The sequence below is a fragment of the Antennarius striatus genome, chromosome 23 (genome assembly GCF_040054535.1).
Source record: "Antennarius striatus isolate MH-2024 chromosome 23, ASM4005453v1, whole genome shotgun sequence".
Lineage (NCBI taxonomy): Eukaryota > Metazoa > Chordata > Actinopteri > Lophiiformes > Antennariidae > Antennarius > Antennarius striatus.
Window position 1 is genome coordinate 3,704,426 of NC_090798.1, and position 17,503 is coordinate 3,721,928.

The following is a 17,503-nucleotide window of genomic DNA, read 5'->3' on the forward strand; positions in this document are numbered from 1 at the left end:
AACACTTAGCCTTTAATGTTGCATTAGTGCTCCTGCAAAATATTCAAGGTTACTCAGTAAGAAGATTCAACTTGCATTAACTTATCATCCTCATCATCAAGAGATGCCCTGCCCAACAGACACAAAGGAAAATTCCTAGTAGATAACTTTGCAATATGTGAAATGTGTTACTTCTGGTGGTAGTTGAAATCTGAATACTTTTTCGGTGTTTTTTTAGCAAAAGCTTTTCCTTCACGAAAGTTTGTTTGTATGCAATTATTTTAAATCTACCAAAAATCAGGAAGTAGATAGGAAACAAGTTTAGCTTTCTGTTGCTGAAATCATTTAATCCAACATTGCATGCTGGTTGTTTCCCATTGTAGACAAAAGTCAGGTGTGAGTTGTTGTGGTTAGGGCTAATCCCCTCTCCAAATGCATGGATCTGTCATCCAAACTGGACTTTGTGACACCCCCCCAAAAAAACTGTCCCCCCCAAAGTTGTATACTGTGTGAGTTTAACTGTAAAAGGGCTCAGATCAGATCTTAACCAGGTTTATGTTTGCAGATTTGAAAACATAGGCTGATGATTTGGCCTTGGAATTGAACAAAGCGTACTTTTTTTTATGCTTCTCTGGAGAACAGAAGGTTGGACATACATTGAATAACGAAATCTTAACCCCCTGGGATCACATCAGACAGCAGAATCTCGGATCAGACATTTTGAAGTCGTGAACAGTTTGTACCAGGAGTGAATCTGAGATTTGATTTAAAACAGGACTAAATATATCTGAAGATATAAATCTGATTAGTTAACTAATTATAGAATGTCATGATGTCTTATTTAAATTGTCATTCAGGTTAGAATTGCTACCACTGATAAAAGTTTAGAATGCTACTTCCAATGTGTCTTTGGTCGACATCTAAAAAGTAAAGACTAAGTAAAGACTCCTCCTCTTGAATTTTACTTCATTTGTACATTTTGCATCACATAGTCATCCATAAATATCTGAGAAGAGTCATATCCAAAGTTTGTGCTTACAAATAATTAATTAAAAGCCCTCCTTGTGGTTTCTACGGCCAGATTAAAGTAGGGCGAAGATGCCCTTGTAGGTCACAACCATCCACTTTAAGGACACACTCATTCCAACAATCACCGTCCCTTTTTCCTTATTCCTTATAATGAATTGATCAATGGTGCACGTTCAATCACAAGGACAAGGACATTTGAGTGCCAGTGCACTCAAACACACATCCCTAGTTGTGTGCTCATAGTGTACTCAGACAAACAAACTCTCAGCCTGCACTGAAAGAGGGGTATTGTAAATTTCTGCCCCCCCCATCTTCATTTTCCTAGAAGAGAAAAGAAAGGGTGACCCAAATTTGACACAATCGGGGCGCATAACGTTAAGGATGGCTGGGTTTATCTATGAATGGATGCACTGAACACACAGAATCCTGCATGTAAACTTAAGTTAAGCATTTATACATATATATATATATATATATATATATGTTTTTTTTGCACAAGCACTCAAATATCTAAATGTGTGATTGTCATGCACACCTACACACTAACACACAATGTACAGGTTAGTGCTGCATGAGTGCTTGGCCTGCTTGTCTAGATCGAGGCAGGGGGGTGGGGAAGGTCGCCCTTTCTCGTGTGTGTGTCTGTTTTTGTGTGTATTGGTGGGAGTGACCGGCATACCTTTACACCCTGCACACCAATGGCATCTCTCCTCCCCCCCCTCCTCATTTTCCCACCACAGTAGCCTAAAGCCATGTAGCTGAGCTGCACCCGCTGGAGCCTTTTCTCCTATCTAACACATGGATCTACAACTGTTTACCTTCTCTCTCTTTCCTTTAGTGCTGCCTTTAAGGACTGGGTTTCTGCCAGTCATTATGCAGTGTTTGCTTTCACACATTTAACTTTAAAACTACAGGTAACACATTTAGTGTAATTTGCTAACAGGTTGATTCTGCGGGATTCAACAATGGAAAAAGAATTCGGAGTAATGTGAGTAAAAGCTGAAAATTCTCCTGAATCATTAATCATTGCATATATTCAAGTATGTGTAGCTGGTCAAAAAAGACCCATTATCATTTACCTGTATATTTTTGGTTATTTTAATACAGTGCATTGCAGTGTATCATTATTTATCATTATGTAATACATATTTTTAGCATAATTTATATATATTTTTGCAAAAAAGCTGTGTTATCTGTCGTGAGACTATTTAATGGCAAATCTCAAAATTGCTCTTAAATGCAAAACTCATGAGCTCAGCTGCAACGGCGAACTCAGGCAATGCTTTCTAATGATTTGTAGAGGAAGAGGTTTTATTGATCGTGGCTTCATGGTCAGCAAGTGATTTACTATTGTTAAAAGGTTTAAAAAAAAGAGCTTTTTTTTGGTGTTTTATAAGGTTTTATTAATGCATATCTTCATCTCATACAATTTTTTATAACACATAAATCATACAGTTGTTACCATGTTTACCTCCCTACATTTAATTCTTTACGCAATCTCTCGTTTACTGACTGAGTATGCAAGAAATGACGCGTTAGCTATTGAGTTTTGCAACTATACACTGTTTCACTAAACGGTGTTTCACTAAACCTGAACAGGAAGCTATGGGTTATGTTCTTGTTCACTGACATTGACAAGCGCTGAATGTGCACGACCGTAATCACTTTACTAGCGACACAACACAGTGCATCGTACTCTGACAACTACACACACTTGTCACTTGGAAACACATGCAACTAGATTGGAACACTGTTTTTAAAAAACCCCCCAAAAAAACAAAAACCATGGTTGTGTTAAAAAAACGTGAAATTTTTTGGTTTAAATAGTTGTCATGGAAACAGCCTTTTGATATTTTAATAGGTTCACAGTGGGTCTCCACCTGTGTAGCGGTGAAACTCATAGTGTGAAACCCCAGAAATTGGTGAAACATGGAAGAAGGATCCATTCGGATGGATGGATCGATGGACGGATGATTAAGCTGGAAAAAAACAGCTGCAATAAAAACATTGATTTTGAATTAATAGAAACTTTAAAGCTTCTTGTAACCTTTCTAGTTAAGCATTAGAAGCTCCTTCCATTTTTTTTCTGTTTTACAAAATCCATATTTTGTACAGAAATCAAGCTTTGACACACTGACAAAACCTACCGTCCAACTTCTCCCGCCGTGTCAGTGCTGTTTTCTTCTCCATTTTTCCACAGGCTCTTTTTCTCTGCCCACATAATCTCCTTCCGTCTTGTCTGTTTCTTCTTTCCCCTTTCTGACATTTATCCCTACCTCTACCTAATCATTTGCTCTGTGTTCTTAATGTAGCCTTTTTACCGGTTGTCATCCTGTTAGTTCATCTTTCCTCCACCATTTACCACATTATCTGATTTCTACCTCGTCTTTCACTGCGTCCAGTTTATTTTCGTGATTTCTATCCTTTTCATCAGTCATCTCCTCTTCTTTTGTGGGTCTTTTATGAGCCATCGCCCCCCTCATATAGTTCCCTGATATCCTCCTCCTCACCCCACGTTACCTCTTATTTTTTATTCCTCCTACCTTGCATCGCTTCCATCTTCATCAACTTCTCCTTCACCTCTTCTGCCTCCTCATCACACTCTTCTCTCTTATCAGTATGTTTACCCCCTGTGTCTCTGGACTTCTGCTGATGCCTCAATTCTTCGGGTCGTTTCAGTCTGGCTGAGATGAGATTTGGCTTCTGCTCGCTGTTTACTTACTGGCTGATCCTGCTGTTTTTGCATGCAACAGTCAAGACTATTTTATAATCAATTATTTTTAACGGGGCAAAATATATATTTTCTCTATCAGCAGCAGCAGGTTCTTAATATGCTTCAGTGAATACAATTAGCCAGGGACACATTTTCTTAAATGTGTAATGGAAGTGACTGATAACTTGCTGAGGAACTGGCAAAAGGCCGTGAAAAGGTGCAGCATTGTGGGTGTGCCTCACAGATCTGGACACACCCATTTATATAAATGACTCATCGTGATTGGCTGGCAAAACAGTTGATTTATATTTTTAATGAAATCATCTGTTACGTCTGTACCAATCGCAATCACAACCGAACATGTTACTCAGACCTTTCAACCAACCAACCAACCAACCAACCAACCAACCAACCAACCAACCAATCACCAAACCAACCATGAAAAAACATTTTCATACATGTTCCCAAACATGTTCTAAACATTTTTTTTTCTCCTGTACTGTAGTTTTTTTTCTTCACCCTGGCAGGCGTGCTCTTGCGTGAATCTTGCCCTCTCTGTAAAATGTAAATGTAATTTACATTTTTAGTTATTTTCATTGCTTTCACCTGATGTTTTTATTTCCCCACATAAAATAGAAAGAGATAAAAACCTAACTATCAACATATGGAAAGTTGCTTTCAGCGTTTCTCATGAACAAGAACAAAAAAAAAGCAGCTTATAAAATGTGGAATCCCAACTTTCATCGAGTCTTTCATTGTCTCAATGAAATAATGTCTGGCATGTTTGAGTCTACAAACCCTTTCAATGTCGACTGAATAACGACAGCAGACATATATTAGTACATCTTCCTAATCTGTGCTGAAGGTTGTGAGAGTTTTCAGTGTGCAAACGCTGTCCTGTGTTCACTCTTCGGTTTAGAGGCACAATTGCTCTTCGGGGAGACGTGAACCTGCTGCTGGCAGTTTGTACTTTAGGAGAAAGAAAACGTCAACAGCAGTGATTCCAAATGTCATTAAAAAAAAAACCAGCAAACGGATATGTGGGTGTTTGGACCGCCTGCACAAATACAAAAACACATCATTATATTTTTTTGTATTTTGCGGTGTCGCTGCTGTGTTTTAATTTCTAGTCATGACTTCATGACTCCAAGTCACTCCCACATTGTCTGCACTTACGTAAATCTGTCACCTGTCAAACTTTTTTTTGTGTGTAAACTATTAAATGTGTTTACCAGGCTGTGCGGCAGAGTCACAAGGCCATTACAGCTCATAGATTTTAAAGCCGATGCAATCACCAACCAGTTCAACTGCAGAGCCCTATGGATGCTGCAGGATCCCCAGCAGTCAGTAAAATGAATGTGAGATAATTCAGCAGGTTTGGTTTCACTACAAAAGTGACCATCAAGTATGACAGAATGCCGTCTTTGGACTGAGTTGGCTCATATTTTCATAACCGACGCACATTTATTTCATTTAAAGAAAATAACTTGCAATGCTGGCCTCTAGGGGGTGGTATTCAAAGAACGATGAATGTCTCTGGAAACTGTTAAAAAAATAAAATAAAATAAAATAAAAAAAAATTATATATATATAAATTTTACCTTTGGGAGTTGGTTGAGACTCTATCACATGCCCTGTTCTGGCTTTGCTGCTGCTGTTTGGCGCCAGGCAGGTTCTCTTTTAAGGGCTTTTTATTGAAAGCATCTGCCTGCTGTGGCTGGAAACTGTGATGAGAGCCGTGATCCCAAACTCTAAATCTGTGGCCATAAAATCAAAACAATGAGCTGAGATGTGTTGTAAAGCTACACGGAGGTTTTGGGGAATGACACATCTGGGAAGTGATTCTCTGTTGATTCTTCACCTCGATCAATACCTTTCAATTTGTTTAAGGTAAATCTGTGTTTTCATGGCGGCTTTACTGTAAATAAATGAAATATTGTAAATATTTGAATTTATAAGAGACAAAATTTCAGATTACATTTAGGGTGTGCTTGATTCTCTTTATGATATATGCTCATTTAGTCAGATTTCTCCTCTGATAACTTTTTTCCATTCCTCATATTTTTTAAAAATTATTATTTGGGCTACAATTTTTTTCTTTATGGAGTAATTTAAATTTTTTGTTATTGATTACTCTCCAAATGCATTAATATTTTAGTCAATAAATTGTTAGATCACATGACTCAGACACACTTTCCTCGAACACAGTGTCAATTTTTTTCCAACTGTTTTTCAGTCTCACCAAACGTAATATATCTATAATCGGAAAATACTAGGAATACTACATTTGCAACTTGATTTAGTTGTCAGTTTCAATGTTGTTGCACTAACAAAATGTATCCTATAATTAATAACATTAATCAATACATTACCCTGTTGTAACTCTGAATGTGTCACTGTACAGTATATTCTGATAAGGTCCCATTCTTGACTAAATTATCTCATATAATCAATTCATCTACTACTCTTTGGTGACTGAGAAAGTATTGATATACTTTGTTGTTGTTTTGTTGCTAGGCAATGATAACTGAGCAGAAAAGAACACATTTTTTCTGGGGATGCAAGTTTGGCTTTAAACTCCACACCTCATTGATGCCGTGTTTTCTCTCAAGCCATCAGTAGGACGGTGGGTCGGCGGCTGTGGTTTGGGGTAAAGGATTGGCTGAGGGGCTGTGAAGGGGGCGTGTGTGTGCATGTGTGCGTGCATGTGTGTGTGTGTGTGTGTGTGTGTGTGTGTGTGTGTGTGTGTGTGTGTGGTGGGGTGGGGGTAAGGAATCTGTTTACAATGGCCCCGAGGGGGAGTCGTCTAAGCTGCTAGAGAGGGAAGAAGCGGTTGGCTAGAAAAAAAAAAAGCATGAGATGAAAGGTCCAAGATGGGGGAGAGGAGAAGGACAGGAAAGAAGGAAACAAGAGAGAAAAGGAGAATGATGAATGACAGGGTTTAAAACTAAGTTGAGGAGCGCTTCAAGATTCCTGGACAGTAGCTGCAGCAGTCGTTCTAGATCGGCGCTCTGAGCCATCAGCCATGCAGAAGGGAAATCTGGTGTGAGTTTGGGTTCAACTGTCTGCATGTAGGAGTTTGTGTGCTGCAGACAAGATGCAGCTTAACTAGCAGCTCATTCTCTTTTCTTTGTGCATGTGTGTGTGTGTGTGTGTGTGTGCATGTGTGTGCAGATTTTGAGGAGCAGTTGTACGACTCCAAGCTGACCGGTCAGACTTTTCGTCACCCGTCCTCGCAGAGCTCAGACGACACGTCCACCTCGCTCAGTCGATCGCCCATCTCTCTCAACAACAAGAGACCTGATTTTATCTTCCTGGTAAATGTGCAGACACACACACACACACACACACACACACACACACACACACACACACACACACACACACACACACACACACACGCACACGCACACGCACACACACATTTCTTTCTCACTTTTCTTCCTCTTTTGACATTTCCACTAGACTCATTCTAACTCACTCCATCCCACTCTTTCTGCCCTTTCTGCCCTTTCATTCCCGTCTATATAAAGTTTATTTTTAAACTAATTCTAAACTATCTTTTTTCTCTACTTGTTAAAGCAGAAGTTACACGTTTCATTCCCCACTCCTTTGTCGATCTGATCATAGGACTACATAGAGGACTTTTCATTTTAATTCAAAAATGAAGATTAGATAACATAGAAAATTTTACTTCCTCCTATTACACAAGTTCTTGCAGTCATTTAATGTGTGTTTAATGCAAGCCCTTGTATTGTACTGTAAGATAACTGGACTTTATTTTCATCAGTAACATAGCAGGCTAACATTTGTCTTCTTCATAGCCAACAAATCCCTACTTCAGCATCGCCGAACAATCTCCTGACAAAATGCCTCATTACTTTTGTTGGCTCTGCCTCTCGTTCTGCCGCTCCCTTCATCCTCTCTGAGATTCACACTCAGCAGATTCCCATAAACAAATGTGTTTAATGTCAAATGGAAATGTCATTCACATTTGATCAGACTTAAAATAAAATAAAAATGACATTGGTGCTATTTCTAGCAACCTGCTGCTAATTGAAGCACAGCTGAATGGCTGCAGTCTGATTTAGGGATGTGAGACCAGATTAAAGGTACATCATGTTTACGTATATATCTGTGAAGGATCAAGAAAAGAAAATAGCTACTTTTCCTCCATCTCCACTCTCCTCTCCATCTTTACTGCTAATGATTCTCAAGCTATTTCCCTGAACTGTGCCGTTATGTCTGCTTGATGGACTCCTACAGTGACTTTACTGCACATTTTTCCGCACACTGACACTCTGTCCCTTCAGCAAGCAGTTCGGGAGCACCGTTAAGTTAATAAGTTAATCTGTTTGGGTTCATTTCAATTAGAGTTTGGCAGATTCCCGAAAGACATTTTGAATTTCTACAGTACATGCACATGTTCTTCATGCGTATTTCATCAGAAACGAGTGTTTCCTGCAATGCAGCATACCCCACAGCCATTTCATTGCAAGCTCGAGGGTTTGTCGGCAGCGATGTTTGACCTTAGATTCGGTAACGTGTCTGACAGATGCCAGTTGCCTCCCAGTTGGGATTGCACCAACAGCATCTCTACTGTTTGTCAGATCCTGTTTCTTATATTTATGCCTATTTTCCTCTTCTACTACTATGTTGCTATGGTTTTCTCCAAATCTGCACCAGCTATCATCTTCTTGAATTGCACCAAATTCTGCTTGAAACGAATTTAAAGCAAAATTCTGGTCAGAAGGAATGTCGACTTTATATGGATACCTTGAAAAACCAGTGGATTCCTCTTTTTAAAGCTACAATAATTTATATTTTTATATTAATCTCTAAAAAAATCCACATAAAACCTTTATATTTTGTGTGGATTAACATAGTCACCATAATCCTGTTCATTAGCCGATTATTTCAGAAATATTTTACGACTTGTTGAACTTGTGGCTTTAGCTAACACTCCAAGTCTTGTCTTTCCAGCCGGCATCCAAACAGCTTTATGAAGATGAAACCACCTCCTCGGTGTTCGGCCTGAGGTCCATGACCGACCCGTCTCCCTCTCCGACCCCGTCGCCCTGTGGGTCAGATCGCCCCCCGCTGGGCTGGAGTAGTAACAACAGCAGCAGCAGCACTGCAACTTCAGCTACAGTCGGACCTCCTGTTGCGGAAAAACCACGCTGGCACCTGGGGAGACGCACGCTGGGTCACGTCATTCCACTTGACGTCACAGGTATGATTAAGAAGAACTTTAGAATTGAGTTGGTGTTTAGGTGTTCCAAACAGATCAGACAAATAAAGTTAAATAGAATATATATCAGAATATCAGCGTTTTTAATCTGTTGGATGGTTCTGGGTGCGTCATTGACAAAACAATGTACGTTGTAACATGAATGGTGAGACTAATTCAGTTTTTCATGTAGTTCTTTTACTTCATAAATAAAAAGAAAACCTCGTTGACTTTGCTCGATGCACTTAATGCCTCAGAGAACAAAAAAATAGATTTGCACAGTCTGTGTCATTCTCCAGGGGGCTGTTTCTTTTCTGTGACAGCTGTAAAAATGAGAGCCATGGGAAATTAGACTGAAAGGAAATGCAAAGTGCCAGTGACTCTTGGTCTCCTTGGAGTTTAGCATAACTTTAACTTGCTGCTATTAGTCTGTAATAGTTAATAGTTATACGCTGCTAAAATGGCCCCCGTGTTAGCTGGTATTTTATCTTTAGTTCCCCAAAGATTTTGTTGAAGGATTAGAGGAGCGTTATATTTCTGTAGTCTGAATGCTGAATGTGTTACAGGTTGGCTGACAAAAACTATCATGCAAATTCTTTTTCACACACTTTACCGGAGAGAAAAGAAAACAAGAGATTTACAGATAAGAAGATGGATTAGAAAATACTCAAAAAACACATTTGAATGTAGTTTCGATGCTTTCAGGTTGCATATGGTGAGACGCTACGGTATAAACTCAGCAGGTAATTGTGTGAGAGGTTTCATCCCTGCTGAATTTTGCATATTCAGTCTAATTTAGTCATAAAAACAAAAGGGATGCATGAAACAGCAAGAGATGTCTGCTCGCAGACTCCACATTCATGCCAGAAGTTGTAACTCACAGGTTTTACGCTGAATGATGCAAGCACGCAACACTTTCACTCACAGTCACGCACACACGCGCATTTCACACAAATTACAGCTTAGAGGGGAAAAAAAAAAAAAAAATTGACGTCAAGAACATTTTCTCATCATGATCCTCATTCGCTATCGCCCTCGCCCGTCTCTCCTGCCTCCTCTACTTGTTGTGTGTCGTCCTTTTTTGTGTGCTGTCGGAGCCGTTAGTATGCTGTGGTCATCCTCGGTAACATCGTTCTGACACTCCTGCTTCCACTCGTCTCAACCGAGCTGTCTTCTTGTTTACTTTGTGTGTGTGTGTGTGTGTGTGTGTGTGTGTGTACATGTGTGTGTGTGTGTGCATCTACATGTGCAAATGTGCACGTGTGGTCCTTTCAGTTTTTGGCATAGCAACTGCGTCACTGAGTGCCTCTCCCCTCCTTCTGCTGCGCACATCCATCTATAGTTTAATATCTCTTTGTCTCTCCCCCTCCTCTGTCCGTTTTACACTCTCTCACCCTCCTCACCCACTGTGTAGGGGGAGAAGAAGATCAGGTATAATGAGGCATGCCTGTGGCGACGTACTCAGTGGATATCGTAGAGGTGAAGAAGAAGGATGGTGGCAGAAACAGAATATGAGAGAGTTCGTTAGCACCATAATGTAGATGGAGTTCATTAAGTTTTAGTGATGGGAACTATTTAATTGTGTTCTGTTTCTCCACCTGTAATTCAAACAGAAATGAGACACACACTGACATACAGCTCAAAAGCTGCAGGAGTATTATTGTCAGGGTTATTGTGGCCGATCCGTCCACATCTAGTAAATAATACGTATCCCTGTCTTCAATTTCATCACAATCCTGATTTTGTTTTTATTGTCCAGAGATATCTGAGTTAACAGAGAGAGATGAGACAAAAAAAACAAACAAACCCCAGACTGTATTCTCTTTATTTTCTGTCTGCAAATCCCAAAGACAAACACCAACAAAGGGTTTATTTGTGTCAGAACTCTGTCCAACTTCCTCATCCATTCTGTATTCGTCGTACGCTGTGGTGCTGCAGCGCAGCAAAAAAAAAAAAAAAAAAAAAAGACTCTCCTTTACTAGTGAAAGAGATGTGACATACAGCACACCCGCAGCATCGTCTTCTGTGATGTTTTTACAAGAAAACAATCAATTACTTCCTTGTTATGGTCGATCTTGTCAGTTTGAAGACATTTCTCAGCTTGTCTTATTTGAGTTAGATGCTAGCCGCTCTCTCTTGTGGGTCACTTAATATGTTGTCGAAACGTCACATCTCGTTTGTGTCCTATAGCGAATGCCTGATCTGGTGCCGTCTTTACTTCTGCCTACGTTGCACAAGCAAAACAAGGCAGATAACATTTTACACCTTCTGAATGTTTCTATAGAAAAGCGTAACAGAATAAAGACACTCTTTACAATATAATACAATCGTTTTGAAAAGGTTCTGCAGTTTGTTGCCACATGGTGTTTTTACTTCAATGGGATTTGACTGGTGCATGTGTTTGACATCTACCATGTTGTAGTGGAGTCTGGTCGTTAAAACTATTTTATTTTGTATTAATATCACTAAAAATGACAGCATAATGTCAATGTCAAATATTCTGATATACTCCTTTTAAGCGTCGGTCATTTGTTCTGCATTGAGCTGCATGCTGCATTGAGGCAGAATAACCTAGTGTCCGTGTTCATACTAATGAAGGGGCACATCGCTTCACGCCAAATCCGTAGCTCATTGTAGATTTTTGGAGGACAGCAGATCTATTTGGCAGAGAGGAAGAAGAAGTTCTGTTTTTTTTTGGATCGATGGATGATATAGTGGTTTTGGTCTTGTTGACAAGAAAAATATGGTAAATAGAGTGAAAGAGAGATGCCCCTCAGTCTCTTTCACTCTCTCCTTCTCTGCAAACCAATGAACAGGTAGCTTGCAGCCAGCTTGCTGTTGCCATGGTAACTCGCCACAAGTTCTCCCTCTTCCTCCTTTAGAAAAAAGACAAAGGGGAAAAAAATATTGGCAAATAAAAAGAGAGGAAGTAAGCATGCAAGTGAAGCCAGACGCTGAAGAGGGAAAAAGAAAGATGGAGAGAAATGTATTTAGCGGAAGGGAAGAGTTGGATGGAGGGATGCAGGATGGAGGAATAATGAATGAAGGATAATGAGGGAACATGTTGTCACCACTCACCTCTTCCTTCTCTTTCCGTCCTCTTTCTCCTGCACTTTGGCAATTTTCATGAATGACTGACAAAATGCTGGCAGAGAAGATGCGGGTGCAGAACAGGCAGACAGACTGCATAAGACATTCATCAATTCATCAATGATTTTTCTTTTTTCTTTTTTCTTTTTACAGAGGTTTGATGACTAAATTCCAAAAGATACACTAAGATCCTATTGAGAAGATTTTTTAAAGTTTTTGCTTACTTCCATACAGACTGACACTAACCCTCAGTGCCATTATCTTTGGCATTTCATGATAATATACAAGCATGATTTGTTAATGTCTGATCCTAAATGTGAACCTGTGCATGATATAGTTACAGACAGACAGAGAGATCATTTCAGCAAAGCGGCTTTCTTATTCAGTTGTAAACTGAAGGACAATCAGATTGTGACGCTGCAAGGACAAGCAGTTAGAAAAGAACTCTTTCTTGAGAAAAACAAACTCATTGTTGGTGAGATGGATGAGTAGTTGATTTTCTTACTTTAACTGGACACAATAACATTTTGGATGTGACAAAGATCCAAATGTTGTTGCAATGTAGCCTATTTAAGTCAATTAGAATTAGCTTTTTTCTTTTTTTACAATCAGTGCATTTTTACTGATACTATAGAAAATTAAATAATGAAATGTGCAGGAAACAGATTGGAAATGCTGCCATTTATAGCGGAACAGGCATTTTGTGAATGCAGTTCTGAATGTAATGTTCAGAATATCAGTGAGGGAAGATGACAGCTTGTAAATGTGGAGTTTAGTTGAACCAGACTGTCATTCAAGCTGTTGAGCTGCAGACGGTCTAATCCTCTCTATTTACCTGCAACTCCTCCTTCTTCCACGAATCTGACAGGAGGACGAACTTTCAGGGTTTTGGCAAATTCTACCGCCTGCACTCCATCCAACATTTGTTAAGGGAATCCATCCGAGGCAGCAGTTTGAATGGCTCTCCCATTGTATTCATTTAAACAAAGAATAAAAATGTTTTTATTTTAATCAGGAGCTGATGAGACGGCTTAAAGGAACAGGTTAATAAAAAATGAAAGCAGCCCCCATAGATGAATGGCATTCTCATAAAATACTGAAATAGTTTTTTAAAATGTAAAAAACAAACGAAAAAACAACAACAACACCAACAGTTCATCCGGTCTAATCCACGTCTCTGGAAGCCCACGAGATCCCAAACTGGTTTGAAAAGATATCATTTGCAAATTTTAAACAGACATTTTCACTGTCTTGTGAATATAAAAAAAAGTAAACAAAAAACAAACAAACTGCAGTATGTGGAAGAGATTTTGGATATTCTGCTGACAAAACCTTCTAATTTGCACTCTCAGATTCATTTTCCATTTATTTTGGTTGTGTTTTTAGGGAACTTAATATATTTAAGGCAAAAAAAACAAAAACAAAATGCTGCCCTACTGCTGGAAATGGTTTTGGGCAGTCTAGCTACAAAAACTACGTTACCTTTATGTGTCAGACCACCACCAAATATATTGTTAATGTCCTGTGATGTGCTTTTTAATCACTAAACCTAACTATCACAACCTTCTCTAACATTTGTGGTTTCAACATTTTTTTGACTCTTTTCTTCTGCCCTCTGTGGAAAACATCACAGACATGCAGGACTGTATCAGCCTGCTAATGTACATGAAGAGAATAAGAGCAAATCTTGTTGGATATTCCCAGGTACAGAAGTTGAAAGTACATATAGCCAAATGTACATATAAAACTCTGATAAACTGTTTATCCTGTTGACTTTTTTTTTAATCCTGTTATGAAAATGGAGCATAGGACGAGAAAGTGCCAACTGAATGTTGCTCCCATGTCTTAGTCATTGTGGCATTGTGGGAAAACACTGTGGAGGATTGGAGGCAGGCCAGACAGACATGTAGCAGTGGTGTCAGTATATACTGATTATAGAGGGAAGAATGTTCAGAAGATATTTTTTTTGTACCACAGTTTAATTATTTGCAGAAGTGATGATTATCCTATTTGAGGGTTAAACAGTATTTTGATCTGATCTCAGTTTGGTGTTTCTGCGGAAGATCAAGGTCAGCTTGTCAAAATTAGCAGCAACAATTTTTCACATCACCCGCAATGACCTGATCACTCACAGCAGGCAGGAAAGCATTGCCGAAATACCATTGGAAGGATATGTTATGATTAATTTATCCTCATACTGTGTCTTCAGTGAAGGCCACTGATAGTTGAATCTATTTATGGCTGCTTAGGCAACACAAAGACTCCCAAACTACTGAGAGTGAAGATAGTGTTCTGAAAAAAGAAAAAAGAAAAAAAAAGAGGCGGTTAATGCCGCATAGAATTGAAGACTGCAATAGCATCACTTGTCCTGGATAAATTCAGGATTATAAAGCTTACAGGCTAGCAGGAAGTGGGTGGTAGAAATATCCCAGTAAACCAAAGCCCATGCTGCATGAGCCATCCACACTATCCATTAAATTAAATCTTTAGGTTTCATAATATCGGTCTGGGCCTCTTTATTTTGTACATTTTTGACTTGCACATCAAAAAAAAAAAGTGTAGATATCTGATTTTAGGGCAGCATGTTGGCACAGCAGCCTCACCCGTATCCCGCCCGTAGCCGGCTACGATTGGCTCCAGCAGAACATGTGACCTTGATTCTATATAAGCAGCTAAGGAAAAGACGGTTAAAGGTAGTCTAGTCTTCAAGAAGATCAATGAATACCTGAGTTCAACATTTCCTTTTTTCAGGTCTCAACTATAGCTGTCCAATCAGTGTTTCATCACCATGTACGTAGGTCCGACCAGTAATGTGCTCAAAGTTATTATCACCTCAGTACAGGAGAAAAAAAAAAATCATTGGTGTTGTATCGCTTCTGTGTGGCCAGCCGGGTTTTGACCCTTGCGCTGGGTGAAGAAAACCGAAGTGATGCTCTACGCCCGGGTTTTCTCTCAAATACTGTCTCTGGGCTTTGTTCTGCAAAAATGGATACAAACAGCATCACTGAGTTTAATTACTTGCAAATTTTTTGTCTTGGGAATATTGTTATGTGGGGTTGATTAGCCTCCTATTTGGTCTCTTGTATAGCTCAATATTTGTAGTTCTCTGTTGTTCAATGCTTGGATGTATAATTCATACCCAGCTCTACAACAAAAAGACAACTAGAAACAAGATGGAAAGATGGTGTGACGGAGCTTTTTTGTGACTGAAAGTACTTTAAGCATATAGAAGATGAACAGGTATGGGGAGATAAAGATAAGGAAAAGGATGAAGGGGTTATTTGTACAAAAAAACGGCTCTACTATGTTTCAATTATTGCCAAATTGGTTAAGAGTTTGCAAAATAAGTAGTTAATGAAACGATGAACAACAAAAAGCAGAGATATGTATACCTGCATTCTTTTTTTTAAAGTGTCTTTTGTGAAACCAATTTAAATCATAAATGTAAAATAATGCAGTATTCTTTATGTAAACTCGGTTTATACTTGTTGTGTTTTATTTGGAAACAAGTTAACATGAAGCTATCATTTAGACTCTACCTAGTATGATTTTCTTTGTAAAACAAGGTTGGTGGCTTAATAGAAGCCTGACTGAATTATACAGCCGGTGAGAGACAGCACTGCTTGTCATTGAGGTAATCAAGTAGGAACCTGCTGCTTCAGATGACTCACTGGATTACTGTCTGCCCAGATGAGACAACAGACGGTCAAGCAGTACAACAGAAAAGCAGGTTTTCACAAGAGCATCTGTTTTAAGTGACATTGGATTGAAGTAAGACTGCACCATACAAACATGTAGACAGAAAAATGTCAGAAAAATTCTAATGAGGTTGCTCAAACATGTAATTACACAATTTCAATAGTTATTTTCAATGATAGGAGCTTTACAAATAGTTTAAGCAAGTCTGATGCAATTTTAGCAGCCCAAAATTTAGCAGACATCAAGCCTTCTTACAAGTGTTGTTAAATTACATTGTACCCATGCACTCTTTTTACATGTGGTATTTTCAAAGAAGGTGATACAAAACCTCCATTAGGTGCGTGATTTTGGTTAGTTTTAAATTGAAAAGCAACAGATTGGTGAGAATGACAAGATCATGTTATTCTAGCAGAGGATATAATAATACTGTATTCCACATTTAAATTCGAAGAAAATATTTTTCACTTTTGTTTCTTGCAATAAAAACAAAATGAAAGCACTAGAAATGATCGGTCTCATTGTTTGCATGCAGAAATATGCCTTATCGCTGCTTTAATCTTATCCCTTAATGTTTTGAGGCTGCCCTAGCTCTCAATATTCCTTGAAGTATTTTAGTCAGAAAAATTGACTCATAATGAGATTGAACTTCAATTTCAGTATGACTGTTTTTATACAAACACTATTATGGAAATTGTTTTCCTGTCATTCTGTCCCTCACAGGAACACAAGAAGATCAGCACATTCAGAATTATTACTCGCTACAATGTCAACAACAGGATTCGATTTACTGTTTTATTGAATTTTCCTCACCCTGACTGTTGTGTTTCTTTACTTTATTTCTCCTCCAGGTGAAGGAGACGGTGGGAGAGGAGGGAAATTCCACGGTGTTGACCTCCTCCAGCACTCCCCATCCCCATCCCCCTCTCCTGGGGACCCCTTCCACCAGCAGCCTCGTTCTCTAGAACCAGTAACAGACACCTTCCACCAGAATCTCCCCCTGAGGAAGACGCACTCTGACCTCGACACAACCTTACCTGCAGGTCCGTGTTGCCGTTAAAAAAAGCTCTCAGTGGTGTGATCTATTATTGCTCATGCAAACTGCAGACAAACGCTTAAAAGAAGGAACAAACACAGACTTTTATTTCCATTATGCTCTACATTTTAAATATGCAATAAACTCTTTATTTTACTGATTACTAATTTTACTTATTTTGACTATGAAAGCTATCACTGTACTCATGTACTTGGCTAGAATGATTAAACAAAAATGCTGGAGTTGTTTTTACCTGGTGGGAGGATGGTGCATAGGCCAGGTGAGAACTTGATGACTAGAAATGTAGATTTGCTGAGTTAGTCTTTGCTTGGTAGAAGTCCAACTGATATGTTTTGAGTTTGAAAAAGAAAATTACGATTAATGCTTATAATATCTTTTCCCAGATATTGCAGTAATATGTTCAGGTCTGTGGAGGACGATGTTGCCAGCCGAGAGGAACTATTTTGTATAATTGCTTTATTAACTGCAACCTAGTCTTTTGCAAGGACAATACAGAAGGTTCATGTAAACAGGTGGGAAATGGAACAACTAGTTTGCATCTATGTGATGGATTTCAATTGATTTTGTGACATGGAAGATTAAGTTAAGTTGAATAATGCAATATTTATTTTCTCCAACAATACCACACAGAGGGGTCAACATCCATGATGAATTTTTTAATAGTAGAGCCAAATTCTTGTGGTCTTGTGGTCAAGTCAAAAATACTTTA

General features: G+C 38.9%; 1 protein-coding gene across 2 annotated transcripts in view; it reads left to right on the forward strand.

Moving 5' to 3' along the window:
• The window catches only part of nhsl2 (NHS-like 2), a 93,605-nt gene that overhangs the window by 65,683 nt on the left and 10,419 nt on the right, over positions 1-17,503 (forward strand). For both annotated transcript variants that reach the window (XM_068307966.1, XM_068307967.1), the window contains exons 3-5: positions 6,896-7,038; positions 8,705-8,954; positions 16,589-16,780. In XM_068307966.1, the coding sequence (XP_068164067.1) occupies positions 6,896-7,038; positions 8,705-8,954; positions 16,589-16,780 (585 nt within the window). The remainder of the gene's footprint in view (positions 1-6,895; positions 7,039-8,704; positions 8,955-16,588; positions 16,781-17,503) is intronic.